The 15,856-nt window shown below is 43.9% G+C and overlaps 1 protein-coding gene and 1 pseudogene across 10 annotated transcripts in view; one reads left to right on the top strand and one right to left on the bottom strand.

Annotated features, from left to right (window-relative positions):
• Positions 1-1,968: 1,968 nt before the first annotated feature.
• Positions 1,969-15,856, bottom strand: part of LOC119978579 (transcriptional enhancer factor TEF-5-like) — a 278,752-nt gene continuing 264,864 nt past the window's right edge. For all 10 annotated transcript variants that reach the window (XM_038820338.1, XM_038820342.1, XM_038820339.1 and 7 more), the window contains 4 exons: positions 12,028-12,201; positions 5,794-5,934; positions 3,852-4,004; positions 1,969-2,736 (listed from right to left, as the gene is read on the bottom strand). In XM_038820338.1, coding sequence (XP_038676266.1) covers positions 2,623-2,736; positions 3,852-4,004; positions 5,794-5,934; positions 12,028-12,201 — 582 coding nt within the window. In that variant the 3' untranslated portion in view covers positions 1,969-2,622. The remainder of the gene's footprint in view (positions 2,737-3,851; positions 4,005-5,793; positions 5,935-12,027; positions 12,202-15,856) is intronic.
• On the top strand, positions 13,449-13,829 carry LOC119978581 (annotated as a pseudogene).

Genomic DNA, 15,856 nt, shown 5'->3' with positions numbered 1-15,856 from the left:
TCTATAGGTTTTATTCCAAACTTTTTCAATAGCCATCCTGGTGTCTTCGAGGTAAGGTCTGTCAACCAGAGAGAACACAAAGGCTCCAAGTTTGTTGGCCGTACTGTGGCACGTTAGTTGACCTCAGCCTTGGCAGCAGTCAGGAGTGATAAATGCGCTAGCCCTCCATATTAGGGAAAGGGAGATTAAAAGGAAGAGCTCGTGTTGCCCAAGTGTTTGCTGAAAGGGTACTTTCGTATACAGCAGGCCTGGCCTGGACTGTTGAATAGCTGCTAACACATGAACATGAGTCAAATGAAACAGCCTTCTAACCCCTGAAATTCTGATCATGTGTCCTGATCATGTGGATACTGGAAGATACGCTGTCAGTCCCCACATGTTCTCAGAGGAACATAGAACAGAAGTATCTGAAAATCTGTGGAGAAACTGCAGGGGATAAATTCCTCACCGTACAACAAAGTGTTGGCTGTGGCATTCAATTATTGCTCTTTCAACAAATCAGCAATCTCCATTCATTAAAACCAAGCTGTCGAGTTGGCACTGTATTTTCTCCATAGATTCCCTCATCTGTCTCCCATCTATAGAAGTTGAGACAGTTTGGAGATGGGGACAGGAACCAAGTTAGATGGTTTATGGTACTGAGTTTCTGTTCACTCGTCCCCATTGTCACCACCCACCCCTCTGCCATGTCCCACTGTGGTCTCCAGCGGCAAACGTTAGTATTTTACTAGCCTCTTTTTGGCTTCATTTCAAACACAAGCGTGTTCTAACCTATTCCCTTACAACGGTAAAACCTCAACATAGTGGGCAGAACAAATCCTTGCCACACCCTGCCATCTCCTACAGAGAACCGGAACCTCAAAAGGTGGTTCTTTAGTGTTTCTAAAGCAAGACGAGGAAGGCATCTTGTCTGGCTTTTCCATACAGTGCTCAGCGCAAACATCAGTCAAACAGACCCACGGCCTATATGACCACCGTTAGCATTCTCTGCCTTCCTGTCTATTCAACAGATGATCTGCTCATTGCCAGATGGAGACTTGTTGCATGTTGGAATTCTGAAGTCGCAAAGGTCACTATATAAATGCAAGTTCTTTCAATCTTTCACTGCCTGAATCTTCACAGTAAATAATCTAGAAGAGAGCATTTTACATGTGAGAAGACACACAGTCAGGTTCTTGTGCCCTTAGTGTTATTTCAGGTAAGGACAAAGCCAGGCCACCACTGTTTGGAACAGTAGTGTTACTAAAATCGGAGGAGCCTTATCTCTGTAGAGCATCTTCGCTTTGCAAATACTGGCCAGAAATGAAACAGATAGTTTCAAGTTCAAACACTGGAGAGTAGTTATGCTTAATTTATTCAGAAGCCTATTGAGCACTGCTTTTGGACAGTAATTCCTTCCCTCTGCAGATTCAAACATTTCTCCCTCCCCTATATAGATCATCTCTCCTCGGCCTCATTACTTCACTTTAGATACCCAAAACGTGAGTCCCTGCAACCGCAAGAGTCAGGTCATTTAGGGGAGAGCTAATTATAATCAGCCAGATGGATCCCCTATTCCAGGACAGTGGAAACCATGCGAATATTCACAGAATAGGTTCACAAATGGAGAATGACCACATAATTGATGCCCATAGAACTGCATCCTGGCAAGAATCAGTGCCCTCAGATGGGGAGAACAAAGGGGGGGGGGGGGGGGGGGGTGAAACTGACCTGTTTTTATGTTCTAATCCTACAAATACTGATACGAACATGCCTGGATAAACAAATATGTCATTTACATTGGCCTAATTTAAAGTTGAATAGAAACGTAAAAAGGAGCTCCAGTCTAATGTATGCTGCCCTCCTCCACTTTAACTAACACGTTTTTAAAATCCATCGGGTTTAAAAACCAGGTCCACCAATAAGAAGAGATTCAAACAGGGAGTGGAGCCCTTTAATTAACTCTTTAAATATCCTGGAACTTGTTGAGGCCCCCCCCCCCCCCCCCAATATCAACTGCCTCTCTCCTCGCCCACAAAGAATCCTGCCAAGAAGTCAAAGAGGTGACGGGGTCAAACCTCCAACAAATGTCTTGACGTTGGACACAGTGGTGACAAAAAGAGGTCACCTTGGGTTTCAGGCTGGGCAGCCATTTTGTGATCGAAAACAAACAAAATGGAGAGTGTTTTACTTCCCTTCTCTCTCCCCCCACCCCGCAAACAAACTATAGTAGAGGACAACATTCCTACATACAAGCCCCCATTAACACATATTTTCTGAAAGCGATCCTTATCCAATATTTACTATCCCTGAAGTGTAAATATTATTAATTTTTTTTTAAAAAAGGAAGAGAAACCGTACCGTTACCTCTCACTGAGCTTGAGTTCTGGAGAGAGGAAATAAAAACACACACACATACATGACCCTCACAGAATTAGTGCAGAATATTGTTCTTTTGACTTCACGATAGTTCATTTTTTTTGTATATTTTTTTTTTTTACATTTGTTCGGATGTAAAAATATCTGTATATCTGTGAAAAATAGATTTTTTTTTGCGTTTGGTAAAAATGAGCAGGCACCAAGATGTGTAGATAAATGGCAGGCGGCAGCACCCTCTGTGTAGGGGAGGTTGGAGCTGGGGTCCTAGTCCTTCACCAGTCGGTAAACGTGATGCTGTGCACCGTGTTCGCTTGTCGACACCTCAAATACAAACGCTATACACAGCAAGGTCTCCTGGGTGTCCCGGTTGGTCACAACCTGGCAGGATAGAAGAGAGGGAAGAGCTGAACTGAGCCATAGTCATGCAGCGCCAACGTCACGTAACAACACACATCTGGCATCACCAGGGGCCTTGTGGAGGAACATCAGTGAGCAGAGGTGAGAGTGTGGTCCCGAACAGGGATGGCGGAGGGGTGACAGATCCAAAAGGTAAACAGATACTGACAGTTTAATGCTGTCCAACAACAACTTACATTTACATGGCACTTTAACATAAGACATACAGTAGATGGTTAAGCCCTTGAGGCAGTTCAGGGACGAGCTACAAAGCAGATCCATGAAGTAGGGAGGAAAAGCTTGAGGCAAATTGAACTTTTGAGGCTGTAAATGGAGATGACAGAGATGCATTTTTAAATGGTACAGAACTGGTAAAGTCAAAAAAATACTTTGTACTAAACAAAGGACATGGCTTGAAACTTCTGGAAATAATTTCCTCTTCTTCACAGAGTGATTAAAACATGGATTGATTATTGGCTACGGTCATGGGGGGAAAATCACTGGAATAATTCAACAACTGAATGAGTAGTGCAACTTCGGATTCTTTCTGGTTGAATAAGTTAGGATGGGATGAATGGCCTTCTTTGTGTAAAAGGTTAGCCACTGGTTCACAATTGCGGGGGTTTAATTTGGCTGGACTGGCCATTTAGAAATTTCTGTTCTCCGCACTGATGGATTTGTTTTCAGAAAAGGGGTGAAGCAATATTGACCAAATGGAGAATGGAAAAATCTGTCTGTACGAGTGTACATGAAGTGTAATATTAGTGTGCGTGAGGTGTAGTACAAGCATATGAGGTAGGAGCTTATGGGTTGACAGGATGGTTGAATACACCACTGATGAGGGTGACGTTTATTTACAAGTTGGGTAACCTTATTTGGGGAAGGGGTAATAAGTGCGCTTGTTGGATCAGGGGTTATGGGGAGAAAGCAGAGGAATGGGGATGAGAAATATATTAGCCTTGATTAAACAGTAGAGCAGACTCGATGGGCCGTATGGCCTAATTCTGCCCCTATGTCTTATGGTTGCGATATCCCAGGCCAGACCAACATTCCCTACCTCGTTCACTCAAAGATCAGATGATTTAGCAAGTGTTTACCTGCAGGATAGTGAAGTTCTCTAGCACACTGTTCATCATGTATTTCTCCGGTAAATGCTTGAGTTTGTGGATAAAGTTGATCATGTATTCACACATCGGGGAGCGATGGATCCGATACACAAACCTTCCATTCTCCAGCCTGGCATATTCTGTCTGTGGGCCAGCAAGAGATAGGAGACACAAAGGGTTATGAAAGCAGTGCCCATCGGTGTTGGAGCCACCCGTGGGGCAAGAAACAGTAAATCATACTTGGAGGATGCGCCAACCAGTTTGGTTCCGTTTTGATTGTCATTTATCTTTACAATGAAGCATTTTGCAATAAAGGTGCCTGGAATCTCATAGATAAAGCTGCCACTGCTCAGTATTTGCAGTGTGCTGCAGACAGATGTTCCATTGCAGGATTAAGGGACATTTCAATATTATTACTTTGGAGTGACATGTAATTCCTTCAAGAATTAACTAAACTCGCACTAACTGGGTTATCAGACCAGCAACATCAGCATGGTCAGAATTTTAGACTTCACCCTCCTGGCAAGGTTTCAGATGGGTGGGGAAGGGGCTCAAATTGCAGGGATGGGATTCTCTCTAAGTTCCCACCGCCACGATCGACCTCACAGTGACTTTACTGTTGGGGCAGGCAAGACCTCAGATGGGCAGCCCGCCCTTGCCCCAATTGAGGCCCTTAAGTGACCAATTAATAGAAGCTCTCTTCTGGCTGGGGGCACACTCCCTTTAAGACCCGGAGATCTCTGGATGTCACTTCACCTGCCCTCCTCCACTTTAACTAACACGTTTTTAAAATCCATCGGGTTTAAAAACCAGGTCCACCAATAAGAAGAGATGCAAACAGGGAGTGGAACCCTTTAATTAACTCTTTAAATATCCTGGAACTTGCTGAGCCCCCGCCCCCCCCCCCCCCCTCCCAAGGCCTTACCTGCCGTCCCCAACTTGGAACCCCTTACCTGGGAACTGGGACTCCAGTTCCTGAGACTCAAACTTAGGCAGCTCCATGCAGTCCCCCTTCTGGCTACTGCCATTGCTGGATGGACTGGAGAGCTGCCAGTCAGTCGGATTCAGCAGGAGTGTGTTCCCTACCAACTCCTCAGATGCCATTAGAAAAATTCAGGCCCATGACTGAACATGGAGACAACCATTCCCCACCCAGCCAAAAGGACAAGCTGCCTTTTGCTGGGTACACATTGGTAACTTCTGGAGGTTCTTCAAATGTCTCACAAGGGGAATGGAAGTATATCCTGCGCAGACGGGGAGGTGATGACGTAGCATAAGCCGCTTCCTTGATGTGCACTCTGACAAAGGAAGGGTCAGACTTGGAGACAGCTTTAACACATTTATTAAACTGTTCACAATTCTCCTACTTGGATTCGACTCTCCTGTTAATCCTGCTATAGCTACTCAGACTGACGAACCAGTCTGCTACAATCCACGTGGTGGGTGTGATGTGTTTCAAATCAACCCTGTGTACTCACTGAGAGTCTCCACTGGAAAGAGAAAGATCATGTGTGCTGTGTCCTTTTAGATGGGTTGGTGTATTGCCCTCCTGTGGTCGTGTCGCCTCTGTGTGTATCGTGAATGCCCATTGGTCGTGTCCTATCTTACTGATCTATTGGCTAACCGTCTGTGTGTCATGTCTCTGGTGCTCCCTCTAGTGTCTATCTAGTCTACGTGTATTTGCATTAACCCCTTGTGTATTTACAGTGATGCATATCACCACAGATGGAAAAGGGAAGGTTTACCATTCTTATTGGCCAAGAGATGAGGAAGTTAACTCTATATCTGACTGCTACTCAAGTACTGAGTGAGCCTCAAATATAAAACAAAGAAGTCCTAGTCTTCAACCTAACTTGTACTAAGGCATCATTTCCTTTTAACGGTAGCTTCCTCTTGTGTTCAGATAATTTTATTCTCTCGAATAACGACTCACCTCCACCTTCTCTACCACCTGCTTTCCAAATGAGCAGACTTTGGTGGAGCAGGTGATTGTCATGTTCTCCGAGCTGGTGTACTGGCTGCTGACTCCGTAGAAGGCCCCAGGTCCATCCTGGATGTTGCTGTTAAGGTCCGCCTGAGGAGACACAGATGGAATTGAAGTAATGGACAACAGCAACCATAACTTGGGATTTATCTAGTACCTTTAATGTAGCAAAATATCCGAAGGTGCTTCACGGACGTCAGCAAAGTGAATTTGACAAAGTGCTGGATGGCCTGACAACTCACCAAACATTTGACAAAAGGGGAAGTTTTTAAGGAGCATCTGAACAAAGGGCAGCAACGTGGGGAAGAAAAGAAGTTTAGGGATGGGATTCCAAAAGGCCTTGGCATCTGAAAGAATGACCACCAATACTAGAGCAGTTTGAAAGGGTACAGAGACGTAGAAGGTTTGTAGGGCTTAAGGGAGGTTACAGAAATATGGAGGGCTAAGACCATGGAGGGATTTGAAAAAACAGGATGAAAATGTTATACTCATGGCATTGCTGGTCTGGGAGACAGAGCAGGTCAGGGAGCAGTGGTGGGTGAATGGGAGTTCGGTCACGGGCAGCACAATGATGAGGAACAAGAGTTGCAAGGAGGTTTGGTGCATTGCAATGAGCTGAAGAGACATTTACAAGAAGAAGTAGGTTTGCACAGTAACTATTCAGCGTGGTTGGTGACTGAAGTTTAGTCAGGTGCTGTTGGCCAATTGCTCTTTGGGAATTCCGCACTCAGATGTACATCCAGTGATAGAAAATTTCAGAATTGCTCAACCATCTGAGACTTACTGACAATGTGAGTTTTACTGCAAAACTAGATGACCCAGCTGAATTTGCGTAAAGGAGCTGAATGTTGATTATGTGATGATTCTTAAATTGAGAAATTTGCTACAGTTGACAAAAGGAATTGGTTCTATTGGGCGACATATTCATAGTGCTCCAGTCAGGAACAGCATGATCCCAATGGGAAGACAAGCCTGTAAAATGACTACATTCAGCAGGCAGCACCTTATGTCGACACAAGTACCTTCATTCATAGTTTCAGTGATGTAGGTTCAGGAAGACAATGAAAGAAATAGCCTAAAATGAGGTTGCTTTTCAATAGCAAGATGTTACCCCACTCTCAAACATCGCAACACCCAAACAAGAATGTACTCATCCCACAAGATCACTACAGATGGGGAAAGACATATGGCCTATCTTCATTTACCCATCTTTGACATCCTAAAGTCTCCTATTTCAGCAACCAATCATTTCTTCAAAGATTCCAGGATTTTTGCATTTCTCCACTTTCACTGGAAGTCTATTCTTTTTTTTTTATAAAGCTTTTTTAAAATAAATTTAAGAGTACCCAATTCTTTTTTTCCAATTAAAGGGAACTTTAGTGTGACCAATCCATCTACCTTGCACATCTTTTTGGGCTGTGGGGGTGAAACCCACGCAAACACGGGGAGAATGTGCAAACTCCACACGGACATTGACCCGGGGCTGGGATCAAACCCGGGTCCTCAGCGCTGTGAGTTAGCAGTGCTAACCACTGCGCCACCGTGCTGCCCTACTGGAAGTCAATTCTATAGCTTGATTTTCTGAACATCAGTTTCCAGTTCATGAGTTTAAATCGATGTTCCCTCATCCTACTTTCACTGGATAATTTAAAGTAATTTCAGGATTTATTGCAATCCATTGGAGGGTTGAGAGTTGATCGAATTGGAGATGTTTAAAATAATTAGAGGATGTGATAGGTTTGCTAACAATAAATGTCTTTCTGCAGTTGGGAAATCCAGAACAGGAGGGAACCGTCTAATATTAAACCCTAACCCTTCAGGAGTGAAACCACTAGCACTTTTTCAAACACAGGCAAGTGAAAATCTTGAATTCTACCCCTCAAGTGATGAGCAACACTTCCTGCTACACTATTTGACACTAATGTTGTGCTGTCTCAGAGCTGTCCAATTCTCCTTTTGTGGGTTTGAGATTTCCAATCCAACATCCTAGCTCTTGCTACGCACCACACACTAGAAGCACAAACATACTGTCAATCAGCCTGTAGGCGATCACTGTATGCCTGCTACTGGATCAGGAATTAACATACCCTTTCTGGGAACTGGGTTTGAACCCTGCCCAGACTGATGAAATGAGTCCCCTTTACCTGTCAGTTGAGGGATGCTCGAGATTCCCACTTGGAATCTCGAACCAGTTTCTTGTGGACGTAGATTCACAATACAAAACGATTCCTAATTGGATCTACATTCAGAGGCGTATGTGCGGAAACTGGAAAACATGTTGTCAGGTTGAAGCCGAGGCATGGAATTGGACATTCGCGAAGCAATGTGACTTCTTGGACTTGCCTATCACAAGGCCTGCCAGCTTTTTGGTGCCGCCCATATTAGTGCAGATTCCACGATTCCATGTTTTACTTCCAAACATCAAAGGACGGCCTGGCCAAAGGCAACAATCAACAATGGTTTCAGTCACTATTGGACTTTTTAAATTCCAGATATTGTAGCAAATTCAGATCTCACCATGTGCCATGGTGGGATTCGAACCTGGATCCGCAGTGCTTTACCCGGATTATTCGTCCAGTGACAATAACACCATGCCCACCTCCCCAAAAGCTTATCAAAGATTAAACCTCACAGAGCGACACAGTGGTTAGCACTGCTGCCTCATAGTGCCAGGGACCAAAATGCTACCAGATCTTGTGATAAGCAAGTCCATGAAATCACACTGCTTTGCGAATTTCACAACATTACCCACGCCGTACGCCTCTGTCATTTCTCAGTAATGGTGATCATAAAACTATCACCAATTGTTGTAAATCCCACCTGGTTCACTAATGTCCTTTCGGGAATGAAATGTGCCATCCTTAGCTGGTCTGGCTGAGGTGACTCCAGATCCACAAACGTGGTCGACTCTTAAATGCCCTCTGAAATGGCCTAGCGAGCACTCACTTCAAGGGCAATTAGGGATGGGAAATAAATGCTGGCCCACATCCCATGGAATAACTAAAAAAATAAGCCTTTCAAACCCTCTTGAGAGATGAAGATGAATGTGTTGGTAATGTGAACTACAATAAAATGGGACTGATCTGTGTCTGTGTAGAGCTTTCTTTGCTTTTATTAGTCATCAGTTTTCACCAGTGCTTACCAGTATGCAATATTAGACAATGAGCGCCACCTACTGATGTCCTGAACATAAAACAACAAAATATTTCCTGTTACATTGGTCTCAATATTGAATGGGAAAGAGAGGGGTCAGAGGAGCTGGGAAACCCCCAGAGTGAATTAAATGACAAAATCTAATTTTCATTCCATTACTCCACTTCCTGACCAGCAGCTAGGGATTAGGAGTTTGACAGGTTGGGAGATCCGATGCGACAGCCAGGGAGCAGAGAGGAGGGAAGGAAAGATTGTGGGTCGGGGAACAGCATATTAATTGATTGGAGAGGAGGGGTTTTTGGGTGGGATCACAAGGTGTCAGTGGAACAGTTCAACTGCCCAGGTTCCTGAGCTCTAGGAAGTCAAGCCGACAGGCACGGAAAGCAAAACTGTGGTTACATTCGAGACATGCAGACTCATTAAACTGAGAGAGAAAGCTACTTGCCTATTAAAGTCTATGACGTGTTGGGTCAGAATTTAACCCCCGGCCCCTTTTCTACTTTTTCTGGGTTTATTAATTTCCCTAATTTTGTCAGCAATCAATAGTTCACTCACAGGTCCCACACATTATAGCTTCATTTTTGTTGTGGGCTCGACTGACAATAAGGGAATGAGATTCGAGGCAGTGGTGCTGGTAGGAAGGGGAAAGCAGATGGGAATGTGTTTATAATTAATTATACTGTGAAGCTTGCGATGTTTTACTTGGTCAAAGGTACTAATTAAATTCAAGCTATTGTTGTTGACCAGCTCTGTTCCTTTCTCCCGCAGCGCTGTTGATGTCAGCACAAAACCAATTTAAATACGGTTACTGAGGTACATAATGTAAATGTGCCGTGTTCCTGAATCACCGACAGCAAGGGCTTTCAACGAAGAGCATTTTATTCTCTCCTGACTATATGGAGTTTGCGTGTTCTTCCGGTGTCTGTGTGGATTTCCTCCGGGTGCTCCGGTTTCCTCCTATTGCTAAAAGATGTGCTGGTTACGTGGATTTGCCATGCTAAATTGCCCCTTAATGTCCAACGGTTAAGGTGGGGTTACAGAGATAGGGCAGGAAAGTGGACCTAGGTAGGGTGCCTTTTTGGAAGGTCGGTGCAGACTCGATGGGCCGAATGACCTCCTTCTGTACTGTAGAGATTCTATGATTCATGAGCTTAAGCTTAGCAGCTACTTCATGGGAACATAGGAGCAGGAGTAGGCCATTCACCCCCTCAAGCCTATCCTGCCATTTAATGAGATCATGGCTAATCTGTGGCCTAACTCCATATATCTGCCTTTGGCCCATATCCCTTGATATGTATCTATCTCAGATTTAAACTTAACAACTCTTCTAGCTTCAACTGCTGTTTGTGGGATAGAATTCCAAACCTCTACCAGCCTTAGAGTGAAGCAGTGCTTCCTAGCATCTCTCCTGAATGGTCCTGCCCTAATTCTTAGACTAGGCTCCCTAGTTTTAGAATCTCCAACCAGTGGAAATTGTTTATCTTTATCTACACTGTCTTTCCCCGTTAATATCTTGAATACTTCGATCAGATCACCCCTTAACCTTCTAAATAATTTGTGTAATCTCTCCTCGTAACTTAATTGCTGTAGTCCAGGTATCATTTAAGTAAACCTACTTCATACTCCCTTGAAGGCCAAAATATCCTTCCTAAGGGGAGATAGATATAGGACAGATGTCAGAGGTAGGTTCTTTACTCAGAGAGTAGTAAGGGCGTGGAATGCCCTGCCTGCAACAGTAGTGGACTCGCCAACATTAAGGACATTTAAATGGTCATTGGATAAACATATAGATGATAAGGGAATAGTGCAGATGGGCTTTAGAGTGGTTTCACAGTTCGGCGCAACATCAAGGGCCGAAGGGCCTGTACTGCGCTGTAATGTTCTATGTCAGCGTTGTCCATAATCCTGGGGATAACTCACACACCCCCGTCACCTGACCTCTTTGGCAGCCAGGGTCATCACATTCTCACAGACCACTCAGTCTGTGAAATTGCCATTTCCATTGTTATTCTGGATCCATAAGACCAGTAAGAAGTCTTGCAACACCAGGTTAAAGTCCAACAGGTTTGTTTCAAACACTAGCTTTCAGAGCACTGCTCCTTCCTCAGGTGAATGAAGAGGTATGTTCCAGAAACATATATATAGACAAATTCAAGGATGCCAGACAATGCTTAGAATGCGACATTTGCAGGTAATTGAATCTTTACAGATCCAGAGATAGGGGTAACCCCAGGTTAAGGAGGTGTGAATTGTCTCAAGCCAGGACTGTTGGTAGGATTTCGCAAGCCCAGGCCAGATGGTGGGGGATGAATGTAATGCGACATGAATCCAAGGTCCCGGTTGAGGCCATACTCACGTGTGCGGAACTTGGCTATAAGTTTCTGCTCGGCGATTCTACGTTGTTGCGCGTCCTGAAGGCCGCCTTGGAGAACGCTTACCCAGCGATCAGAGGCTGAATGCCCTTGACTGCTGAAGTGTTCCCCGACTGGGAGAGAACATTCCTGCCTAGTGATTGTTGCGCGATGTCTGTTTATTCGTTGTCGCAGCATCTGCATGTACCACGCTTCGGGACATCCTTTCCTGCAGCGTATGAGGTAGCCAACGCTGGCCGAGTCGCACGAGTATGTACCGCGTACCTGGTGGGTGGTGTTTTCACGTGTAATGGTGGCTTGAGACAATTCACACCTCTTTAACCTGGGGTTACCCCTATCTCTGGATCTGTAAAGATTCAATTACCTGCAAATGCTCGCATGCTAAGCATTGTCTGGCATCTTTGAATTTGTCTATATATATGTTTCTGGAACATACCTCTTCATTCACCTGAGGAAGGAGCAGTACTCTGAAAGCTAGTGTTTGAAACAAACATGTTGGACTTTAACCTGGTGTTGTAAGACTTCTTACTGTGCTCACCCCAGTCCAACGCCGGCATCTCCACATCATGGCTACCAATAACGACGTCATGGCTGTTAATGTGGTTCTCAATAAGAAAGACAGAGAAACAAGTGTGAGAGAAAAAAATGGAAACCTTACCCAGAATTTTACTAAGAAGAAGGCGTTCTGTGGTCCTTTCTCAAACAATTCCTTTAGCCCGCCTTTTTTCTCTGGGAACTTGTCGTAGATCTGACGAATATCCACGGCCTCCAATAATGGATCACTGTAGGATGGGTTTGTTTGACCAATGTGTACGAAGAGGTGTTTGTTATACTGCAAACAAAGAGATGGGTCGAGTTTAGTCTCTATTGCTTCTTGTCAATCCTCCAACATCCGCTCAACGTAGCCCACTGGGAGAACTCCAGGTGCTCCTGGATTCCAGTGCCAATCGAGAGACCAGAGGACATTGTCTAGTTTGACACCAAAGCCCCATCTGCTCTCTCCAGTGAAGGTGAAAAATCCCACAGTGATATTTTTGAAAGGACAGCAGGGAAGTTCTCCCTGACGTCCTGTCCAATATTAACCCCTCAACCAACACATTAAACAGATACAAAATTAAAATACTGCAGATGCCGCAAGTCTGAAACAAAAACGCAAACTGTTGGAAATACTCAGCAGCTTAGGCAGCATCTATGGAGAGAGTTAACATCTCAGGTTGTGGGCGGCACGGAAGTTGGTAGGGTGGAACGAGAGGACAAACATTGTTAAATAGATTATCCAGTCGTTTATTTCATTGCTGTTTGCTGGGTGTAAATTGGTTGCTGCGTTTCCCACATTACAACAGTTTTTACACTTCAAACGTTGCACAGTAAGAAGTCTTACAACACCAGGTTAAAGTCCAACAGGTTAAAGTCCAACAGGTTTGTTTCAAACACGAGCTTTCGGAGCTGTGCTCCGAAAGCTCGTGTTTGAAACAAACCTGTTGGACTTTAACCTGGTGTTGTAAGACCTCTTACTGTGCTCACCTCAGTACAACGCTGGCATCTCCACTTCAAAAGTTGCGTGAAGGTTTTGAAGGTGCCATGTAAGTGAAAAACTTTCTTCAGTCTAATCTCTTTTTTAAAAATTTGATTAGGCAGAAGAGCATCTGGAGAGCTCTCTGGTGTCCAAAAACTAAATGGAAGCAACAAACTAAGAAATATTTTTGGTGGCAAACCAAAGGTTTCTGAACAGGTTCAAAATATTAGTTCATGTTCGAGTACAGTGTTCGAGTACAAAAGAAAGCAGGCCTAGGTTTTATTTACCCACAAATTGCAATCTATTACACAGAAATACAATGAGAAGGAGCAAGGTACATCTAGCAGTGCTGTATACCTTAAGCACAGCTGGCTGCTGTTACAAAAAAGATGCGGGGGGTGTGAATTGACTCCTCTCTCCGTCCCACTCCTGGGATAGTTGCAACCAATTTTAGACAGAGTTAACTGCGTGTAGCTGACCCCCCCCCCCTCCGGCAGGGGTTGGGAGGGGCATGGTGCCATTGGTTGCGATCGGCTGGAGTTTGGGGTACTGGGTGCCTGTGAATGGGTGATAAGCTTCTCTGGAAGCAGATGGAAGTGTCTTTGTTCAATATTACTATCACGTTTTTGACGCAGAGGGGGGGCCATCTAGGATCATTATATATTGACACATCATGCCTAATTTGGGAAGGAACTTTTCAAGGTTAAACTGCCATTGTGGAAAAAATTATTGGCCTTTCATTTCATGAAATACAACAGAGTATAACTGCACAAGATTACCAACCCACCCCAGATAGTTGCACCCTGAGTATGGTAGTAGGACAACTTCAGGCTGATGAAGAACCTGTGTTAGAATTTCACCGGATATTTTTACTGAAAAATATCAACGACGCTTGGATATGCACCAAGGATGTCTTCAGGCTAGCACTGCATAACATTGGCTGAGCCATCTGCGTCAAGCACATCCTTACATCTACTCTTCTAATCGGCTATTGGCCACAATAACTGGATTCCAAATATCATACACAAGCATCTACGCAACAGTAAAATCTGTAACCTGCGTAGTATCTAATCACAGGTGGCCTGAATTCAGACATTTGTGCATGGTGTTTGGAAAAATGTGACTTTAGCCGACATGGACAAGACAGTACCCCAGTGTGTGTTACACCAGCATGCATTAGAAGATAAGTAATACCACACTTTCTTTCTTCGTCCGTGTACCGGTAAGTTGCGATAGCACTCCAAAGAATTGAAATACTTTTCAGCAACTACCCGTCCAACTTTTTTGAATGTTCATACCTTTTGTTGGCTCATAATACAATAAACCATGTATTTTTCTTTTTTTTTTTAAACTGTGTGTAGCTCAATGTAAGGAATAAACCAACTAGGTTCCTTAAGTTAACAGTTAGAGTTAGTTTTATCGTTAAAACTCACTCAGGTAAAGATACAGAAATCAACAAAAGGGTAAAAAATTACAAATATGTCCAACTTCCAACTACCAACGAATGCAAAAAACGCACTCACAATTCACCCCCACCCCACCCACCCACAACTAATCATGCAAAAAAAAAAAATTCCGCAGAAAATCAGATTTTAAAACTTGGCCAACTAACAAGTGAAGTCGGAAAAAACTTCCGATTGTTTACAGCTGGAGGGTCACTTATCACATTAGCTGCGGGTACTGGGGTTTCTCACTGGAGCAGTAACTCTGCAGTCATGGTTGATTGATTCTTCTTTCTCTTGAAGACATTAGTGTTGATTTGGAATCCTCCTGTAAGAGCTTTTGGTTTGCAGCAATGAGGTTTTCTGTAGGTTTTTCCAAATCAAAAACAGCTCAGCTTTGATGAGAGGGGTTTCCGAGAAAAGGAATAGTGGGGTAAGGCTGTAGCCCCTATGGTGGTCTCTGACTGCTGGCTCAAATCCAGCATAAGTTAGACGCAAGAGCTGGATCACGTGATCTCTCTCGAGTTTTAATTGGGGCTCATCTTAGCCACTGCCTGGAAGAGCTCCGTAGATTCTGTGTCTCCATAAAGCAGCATGTGTCCTTTGCAAATGCAACATATGGCTGCTGTAGGCCACTGCTCTTTGCTGGCAAAAGTGTTCTTTAAGAACACAGATAAATAAAATGTGTATATATAAATGATATACATACATAATATGAATATATGTAATTTATATTATACAATGTCTAGCTGTTGACATTATAAATTAATATTTTATATAATACATAGATTATCATAGAATTTACAGTGCAGGAGGCCATTCAGCCCATCGGGTCTGCACTGGCTCTTGGAAAGAGCACCCTACCCAAGGTCAACACCTATCCCTATAACCCAGTAACCACACCCAACACTACGGGCAATTTTGGACACTAAGGGCAATTTATTATGGCCAACCCACCTAACCTGCACATCTTTGGACTGTGGGAGGAAACCGGAGCACCCGGAGGAAACCCACGCGCACACGGGGAGAACGTGCAGACTCCGCAAAGACAGTGACCCAAGACAGAATCGAACCTGGGACCTTGGAGCTGTGAAGCAATTGTGCTAACCACAATGCTACCGTGCTTCCCAAATACATCTTCATAACACTGCCTTAAGCAGTGTTGGCCTTGGCGTTCATGGAGGACAAGGCACACCAGAATCTAAAGTCAAACTCTTCATTCAAGGTGGGAGAATTTTTAGGTGGATGTTAAGTGAATAACAAAATATAGGGAATATCTTAAAAAATTAACTTGCGCTGTTCCAGGTTTTCAATTTGATCAAATGTCCCCCAACATTAAAAGGATTTGAATGAGTGGCTTTGAGAGTAAATAAATACAGGCGAGAGTTTCACATGAAGTAGTGAACAGTCTCTCGCTAAAAAATCACATCCCTTTACTCGCCTGGTTCATTAACAGGCACCCTGTATGTTCCAATAGTAAATACCGACTCCTTATCCAAACAAACTGAGATAGAGAGGCGAACAGGTTG

This window comes from Scyliorhinus canicula, chromosome 15, assembly GCF_902713615.1.
Source record: "Scyliorhinus canicula chromosome 15, sScyCan1.1, whole genome shotgun sequence".
Taxonomy (NCBI): domain Eukaryota; kingdom Metazoa; phylum Chordata; class Chondrichthyes; order Carcharhiniformes; family Scyliorhinidae; genus Scyliorhinus; species Scyliorhinus canicula.
This window is presented reverse-complemented; position numbering and strand designations above follow the sequence as displayed.